The sequence below is a fragment of the Mus caroli genome, chromosome 6 (genome assembly GCF_900094665.2).
Source record: "Mus caroli chromosome 6, CAROLI_EIJ_v1.1, whole genome shotgun sequence".
Taxonomy (NCBI): domain Eukaryota; kingdom Metazoa; phylum Chordata; class Mammalia; order Rodentia; family Muridae; genus Mus; species Mus caroli.
In genome coordinates this window covers 29193376-29201590 of record NC_034575.1, presented here as the reverse complement: position 1 = coordinate 29201590, position 8215 = coordinate 29193376, and the positions used below count along the sequence as shown (strand labels likewise).

Genomic DNA, 8215 nt, shown 5'->3' with positions numbered 1-8215 from the left:
AGAGAGAGAGAGAGAGAGAGAGAGAGAGAGAGAAAACAAACTAAGGGAAAGAGCATTTGAAATCACCTTCTGTCCTGACCTAACCAAGCCAGGTATTGGCTTAGGAAAATGAGTACTCATCACGTACCTCTCTGCAGAGCATGGTGCTCCATGGCTGTAACACCACCATGAGAGGCACAAAGGGAGGAGGGCCATGGCTTTGAGGACATCCTGGGGCACATTATTATCTCATTCAATACAAAACAACATCTCACTGGATGTGATGGCCCATGTTTTAATCCTAGCATTTGGGAGGTGAGTAGGAAAATCAGGAGTTCAGGGCCAGTCTCAGCCACATAATGAATTATTATAAGGTAACCAGGGCTATGAAAGACTCTCAAACAACAGCCCACAAATAACTCTTCCCCTATCACTAAATCTAAAGATTCTGTTTTTAAGCATCAAACCTTGAGAAGCACATAGAGCAGAGATCAACAGCTCTGCCATCATGAGGAGAAGGAATTTTCAGAAACACGAAAGCACTAGGGCCCAGGGCCAAAGTGTTACCCTCCTGCATGTCCACTGGTGAGCACAGAGTCCTGACCTCGAAAACAACTTCTTACAATATTTACAACTGCTTTTGGAACTCTGAAAGTGCCTTTCTTCTAAATTTGTCCAGGGTGAGTATCCTGGAGATTTGTAATTATTTGTCACCTTGAGGGAGCATGAAATTTCTACTCTGGTTGCAAGTCTCACCATTCTAGTAAGACCCCAATCTAATGTAGAAACAAAGAGAGAACCTACCCTCTGGGTAAAGAAAAGAGAAACAGAGGAAGACTGGAAATGAATCTTGGACACAGGACAGATGGTGTGATGGTTTGTATATTCTTGGAGCAGGGAGTGGCACCGTCTGGAGGTGTGACCTGGTTGGAATGGGTGTGTCACTGTGGGTGTGGGCTTAAGACTCCCACCCCAGTTGCCAGGAAGTCAGTCTTCCACTAGCAGCTTTTGGATGAAGACATAGAACTCTCAGCTCTGCCTGTGCCATGCCTGTCTGGATACTGCCATGCTCCCACCTTGATAATGGACTGAACCTCTGAACCTGAAAGCCAGCCCCAATTAAATGTTTTTTATAAGATTTGCCTTGGTCATGGTGTCTATTCACAGCAGTAAAACCCTAACTAAGACAGATGGGTTCCCAAACTACTCCTGAGCCAAGGATGAAGACTCAGACCTGTAATCCCAGTATTCAAGAAGCTGAGGCAGGAGGATTACTCCAAGTTTGATCAAGGTCATTTTAGGTTAGAGAGAGAGAAACCCTGTCTCAAGAAATCAAAATCAAAACTAAAAACAGCTCCTGGTTAACAAGCTGGCTACTCCTATGTTATCAGTAATAGAAACAGCAAAGAAAGCAGAGTTAGAAGATGGACCAATGTCAGACTTGTTCCAAGATTTCGTGAGAAATCTGATTCACTGGGTACTGGGATGGGCCACGGAGCAACTTGCCAGTAGAGATTATCACAGCCAGGGCAGACTCTGAGCTGACTCCAATTCTGTGGCTCTCATGCTGCATGGGTCTTAAGGTGTGGGGGAATCACATGGAGATTTTGTAAACTGCCTGGGCTAGTCCAGTTGTCCTCTGCCTTTCCCATAAGCTCCCAGATCACTCAGATGTTGGCATAGTCTTGCATCATAAGAAAGAGTGGGGTCATTAAGAACTCTATCCTCTCTCTCAGTCATTCAGCCAGTAACAAACCAACAGAGACCCTCAGAGTCCCAAGGAAAAGCTTTCTAAGAGAAAACTTCCCTGAAAACAGTTTTCTCCCTGAAAAATTGTACAAATTTAAACCTGATATTCGCCAAGGAAGCTATTGTCATTTCTGGGAAAGGCTCATCTGCAACCCAAAGCAGCTGACAATAGGTGATAATGCTGGCCTTATCAAACCCAAGGCAGATAGATGCTCTGCCCAGAAGAGAAAATGCCCAGACCTCCCCTCAAAGGTAGCAGATGTCCCAAGACTGCATACTCACCTTCCAGGTGCCCAGGCCCACAAGGGGCATCTTGGCTTTGGTACTGAGTTCCACGAAGGTGGCCATGGTTGCTGCAGAGAGTCCTCTGAGTGAGCAGATGAAATGCCTGCTTTCTCTACAAGGAGGCTGGTGACATTTTTATGTCCTGGATAAAGGAGGCGGGCTCTTACCACATTGGCAAGCAGCCACAGCCAAGGGTTGGGGCATGAGAACAGGAACTTCATGGCAATCTTGTGCCACACTGATAATCATAAACAAAGATTATAGTCAGCACAGCACAAAGGCTATCTGGGCAGAATGCATGCTCTACTGGGTATGCAGTTCAGAGGTTTGTGAACCTAAATGACATGGTTGAAAGGTTATCCAAGATGAACTGGTAAGTTTATTTGGGAAGGGTCATTGCCCTGGGAGTGGATATAACACTAGTGAACTGCGTGGGTGCTCATGCAGTTTGAGGCAAATAAAAATGTCAAGGACAAATGAGACATCTTTTACAGTAACTACTTTGAAATAACTGTCCTTGGCCACAAAACTAAGGGATGTCTGTACAGAGGAAACTGGCAGGTGACCTTGTGGAAAGATTTTTTTTTTTTTTTAATGTAGGTCATGGACACCTTTCTAGAAATGCCTGTATCTGTGCATTTTCTGTCAGATTGTTGGGCAAGAAGATTCCCTGAGGATGAAAATGACCTGCTAGCCACTGGGACAGGTTCTTTCCTATTAAAATTCTCTTTCTCCTTCCTTTGTTTTTCCTTTCTTCCTCATTACCTACTTTTCTTCTTCTTCCTTTTCTTTTCTTTTCTTTTCTTTCAGATTTAGGGATTTGACCAATTGTGTTTTATGACGACATTTTAAAAAACTGTGCCTGATTTGAAAACAATCTTTTGTGAATATGAAGTGTCATGTACTCAACTGTGACAAGCAAGGATGGTTTATAAGGGAGAGAACATGAAGCAAAATATTCCCATCACTTAAACTGCCATTCGCAGTGCTGTTTTCTCCTGTCTTTGCATATGTGTATTATTAATAATGTCTCTCTCTGAGTATATATGTCTTAGTTCTTACATACTATATATATATATATTTTTGGAAGTTAACTTCATAAAACAAACTTTCTAAACATCTATAACAAGTCACTTTGACTTCATGTTTTGGTTTTGTTTCTTACTTTTGCATGTGCCCATGCATGTGTGTGCAGTCCTGCGGAGGCCATCACAGGACATGAGATCCCCTGGAGGCTATAGGTGGTTATGAGCCACTGGGTGTGGGAATTGAACATGGGTCCCTGGTTAGAGCAGCATGTTCTCTTAACCGCTGAGCCTTCTTTCCAGCCCTAAACCACCATTTTAAAATTACTTTTTACCACATACATTTTAATGGTGGCAAAATATTTTATTTTGTCAACATTTATTTGGTCATTTCCACTATTCTTAAATATTTAGTTTGTTTTCGATTGGTTTATAATAGGAATGAGTAATATCCCTAAGTGTACCATTGTAGGTATTTCATAAAAGTTCCATATCCCAGGACACTGACAATTGCTGCCCCAGTATGTGCAGAGGGTTCCCTCTGTATTTCTTGAGTCTTCGCACATGGGATAGTCTACATGTGCTGTAGAATCTGGCTGAAAGAAGAGCACCAGCTAGCCACCACGTAGTTAGAATTATAAAACAATGTCATGTACTAGCATACACTTGTCACAGTCAGGTAAATTGGACTCAGGGAGTAGGCTATGTGGATAGAGACTGGATAGTCATATGGACATCTCTGAAGCCTACACACAGGGCTCACCCCCTTCAAAGACCAGATAACTAGGTGGGAAAGCTAAAGATCAGGTAGAAATCACAGCCAAGCTCCATCTCACACTGTGATACCTCTACATGCTCCCCTCCCTCAGAAATCCCACTGACACATGGAAAGAGAAGATCCTAAATGCCGTATATTTCCATCCAGAAATAAATGGGAATAAAATGAAATACAGAAGGAGACAGGGTCAGGAAGTGAACTAGGTTGAAGCTTTATCAGTACTAAAGATCCTGCAGACTGCTTTGCCATGGCTGACCAGAACATCAAGATTGTAGGTAGAGGAAATGCTAGACAACACAGAGCCCCGTTTACAGTCTTCTTTCTACTCTGACGTCTTCATGAACTTCCAATAAGACTCTTGGAATGTATCTCTAGACTGAACACATAGCTAGGCTCCAATCATCACCTGAAGATGTGGGAACGTCTGAATCCTATGGGGGGGGGGCTCTCTGCTTTTCTATCACCCACTTACCTACTGACGATTCCACCCATGTAACTGCTGTTGTTTTGATTTGTGGGTTTCTTGTTTGATCTCTTAAGATTTGTTTTTAAATTATGAGAGTGTGCATATGTTCATGAGTGCAGGTGCCTGTGGAACCTTCGAGAGTGTGACAGTTCCCCTGGGACTGAAGTGATAGGCTCTTGTAATATGGGTGCCAAGAACCAAATTCAGGTCCTGTGCAGGAACAGCATTGCTCTTGACAACTGAGCCATCTCTCCTATACCTTTTTATTTACTTGAGACAGGGTCTCATGTACACCATTCTGGCCTAGAACTTACCATGTTGCTCAGGGTGACCTTGAACTTTTGATGGTCTTATCTTCACTTCTCACGTGCTAAGATTATAAGCATGCACCCATGACTGGTTTGGGGGATGCTGAAGAACAGACTTAGGGCTTTGTACATGCTACACTCCATCTCTTGAGGTTTCCACCACCCTCCAACAGAGCAAAATTTAAGACAAAGTCTTTAACATCTGGGTCTTCAAGGAACATTCTAGATCCAGACTATAACAGAGTCCATGAAAGAAAAAGCTTTCAGAGAATCCAAGGGTCTTAAACTAATCCTGGCTATGTTTTGAAGTATCGTAACACCAGGTAGCTAGAGTATATGTTGCTAAATGGCTAAAAAAATTGGGGGGGAACGACCATTCTTCCTACAGAAATTGTAAGAGTCAAAGTTATGTTTTAAGTTTTAATTGCTGTTCCTAGGAGATCCATAAAACAAAAAATGCTTCTTATCTGAAATTCCCTTGCCCAAGGACAAATACTTCCTAAGATGCTGAAGGCTATTGTTTATATAAGATGACAAGCCTATATTTTCACTTCCCTAACAAGTTTGGTTGACCCAACTGCACTAGATGCGCTTGATCATATGTAGGCTGTATGTACATCAGGATGTGTGCTTGCTCCTGGTTGGATGAAGGTAGAAAGCACATAGCCTCGTGGGTTTGCCTTTATAAGCACCTGACCAGTGTAGCTCATGGCTATTTTGAGGGAACTCTGGATGGATCTGTCCAGAGTCCATTGCCCTGGCCAGTATTGATTAAAGTTTGCTTCAAATTTGGCTCAAAATTGTGGTAGTAATCTTATTCCTGTCCAGTGGAATTAATAAAATCTGATCTGTTGAGAAAAAAAAATAGGTCTGAATCACATTGTCTCAGAGAAAATTAAAGCAATAAAGCTGCTGTAGGAGGGTTGGAAACCAAAGTAGAAATTGCATTAGCTTTTTCTAATTTGGATGGGAAGCTGGGAGAAGAGGGACTACGGGTATTCACTCCACAGGGAATACTTAGGCAGCACAGCAGATAAATTACTGAAAGCTGGGATCAAATGAGACAACGAAGGGTGATGCTCCTTAAGATGTGGGATGCTAGGGGAGAGGCTCTGCTCTGGTTGGGTAAGGAAAGCCATTGCTGGCAGACAGCCTTTGCACAGGCTCTTTACCACACCGACAAGAATGGGTCACCTTGGCTTAGATTCATCCGTGCCTCTTCCTTTGAACCAGTAAATGAAATGTTGTGTCAGTCCCCAAAACAAACAGAACAGAAAAGTGCTTTCATGATGTGGTGGTCTGAATAAGAACAATCCCTTTATGCTCACATGTGTGAATGTGAGTGGCACTACTTGGGAAAAATTAGGGGGTGTGGCTTTGTTGGAGGAGATGTATCACTGGGATTCATGCAGCTTTGGCATCTTCAAGGTCCAAGCCAGGCCCAGTGTCTCTCTTCCTGCTGCCTGTATGTCTGAATCTAGAACTCTCAGCTACCACTCCAGCACCATGTCTGCCTGTGTGTTGCCTTGCTTCCTACCACAATGATAGTGGACTAAACCTCTGAAACTCTAAGCCAGTCCAAATTAAATGTTTTTGGTGTTTTTTTTTAAATAAGTTGCTATGATGGGAACACTGACTAAGACACAAGTCACAAAATTTTATTAAAATCCTTAAGTTGTATCTATTCATGTATGAAGTTTTCAAAATTAATGATGCTTAAGAGTAGATTTTCTAACTTTTAGATTTGGTGTGAAAGCGTAAATTTTTTATCATTATCACTACCATCATTGATCCCTTTAGAAGTATGCTAAAGAGCTGTGACTAACAGATTTTAATTTATGGTACTTGGCACCTCAAATGTTCTTGGTCACATATGTTGTGTTTACTTAATTCATGTGTTATTCATTCCTGCCCTCGATGTTAGCATTTTTACCACAGATTTCTTTCTGATACTTCCGTCTTAGCTAGAGTTGCTTTTGTGGTAGACATCTCTGTCTCTGACTCTCCTCTTCCCAGTTTAAACATTTCCTTGCAAGGAAGCTCCTCTCCAGGTTGTAATGAGCAGCTTAGCGTAAGTCCCTGTGACGCTGCTTTTGATAAATCATCCTTTCTTTCCAATGCTCTCCCTACTCAAGGCCGGATCACAGCCTCGGGGCCCTTTCTCTGAATAAAGCCAATTCCTGAAGAGTAATTATGTGCCAGTTCTTTCCCCAACAGCCGCTGTGTTTCCCTCTCGGGTTTAACAGGAAGCAGCCTTCGAGACTCACCTAGGCCTTCGGTTCGTTTCCTGCAGTCAGAGCAAACCTTCGGCTTTGGCTCTACTTTCCACATTCCAAGCCAGGAGACGTCTCACTGAGACACATTCCAAAGTCTCACTTCAGCACGGAAATCATTTTTTTTTCTTTTTTGTAAGTAAAATTGAAGGTATTTGTTGAATGAAGAAAAGGTGTAACCGTTTTTTTCCAGGTAATGTGTACTTTGGAAACTTGTCAGCTCTGATTCTGGCTGCTGACTTCTAGAGCATAACAGCTCCTCTTTAAAGGAAGTAAGATTTTCTTCGGAGCCAAGTCTGAATGGCCTGTGGTGAATGACGGCCTAAGAATGGCCATGACTGTAGTAGAAATTTACTTTTTGCTTTTGCTAAAAAAGCAAATGGCGTTCTATCACACATGTTGGCTCCTACCTATGATGCCATGCACTTAGGAGGCTGATGAAGGAGGATTAAAAAGTCAAGGTCATTGTTAGCTACATGGGGAGGGCAAGGCCAGCCTGAGATATAGAGTCCTTTGCTCAAAAGAATAAAGTTCAAGGCCATACGGGTCTGTGGAAAAAGAGAGCTGCAGGCCAATCATAGCACTGAAGTGAGAACCTGCCTCAAATGTTTAAAAATCATTTTGGAAAAGTTGCAGAAGCTCTGTCTTAGGGGACTTGCCTGGCAAGGAAATGTTGTGTAACTTTCCTCTGAGACTGAAACATTCCATCCTGCGGGAACGCTCCTTACGCAAGAAGGTAAAATAAAACAAAAATAAAAACAAAAAAGAAGCCGGGCGTGGTGGCGCACGCCTTTAATCCCAGCACTCGGGAGGCAGAGGCAGGAGGATTTCTGAGTTCGAGGCCAGCCTGGTCTACAGAGTGAGTTCCAGGACAGCCAGGGCTATACAGAGAAACCCTGTCTCGAAAAACCAAAAAAAAAAAAAAAAAAAAAAACAAAAAAAAAAAAAAAAAAAAAAAAAAAAAAAAAAAACAAAAAAGAAAACTCAAAATAACTTCGGTCCTAAAACTGACCAAGTCTTCGCATCCGGAAGCGGCAGTTTCAATATGGAAAGGAGGGGCTAATGGGACCTCATTGCTGATTGGTTAACTGTTAATGCTGATTCTACCAATTCAAATTGTACAGAGTGGCACCGTTCGAGGAGGACAGGCTCTGGTTGGTCAGTGGTACTGGGTTACGCAATTTCTGGATGTAAAGTCTCTAATGGGTGGGGCTACTCCGGCAACTTCGACCTTTCAACCCGGACCCCACACTAGCAACTCCCCAGAGTGCTTTTGCCAGGGACGAACTGGAATTTGGATCCGAAGCTTGTAGGACGCAGCAGCCGAGTTCTAGGGAAACAAAAATCTGAAG

The 8215-nt window shown here is 42.7% G+C and overlaps 1 protein-coding gene across 1 annotated transcript in view; it reads right to left on the bottom strand.

Moving 5' to 3' along the window:
* LOC110295916 (aldose reductase-related protein 1) overlaps positions 1 to 2146 on the bottom strand; it is a 10863-nt gene extending 8717 nt beyond the window's left edge. Inside the window, exon 1 of the mRNA XM_021164322.1 lies at positions 2011 to 2146. Coding sequence (XP_021019981.1) covers positions 2011 to 2076 — 66 coding nt within the window. The 5' untranslated portion in view covers positions 2077 to 2146. The remainder of the gene's footprint in view (positions 1 to 2010) is intronic.
* Positions 2147 to 8215: the final 6069 nt, after the last annotated feature.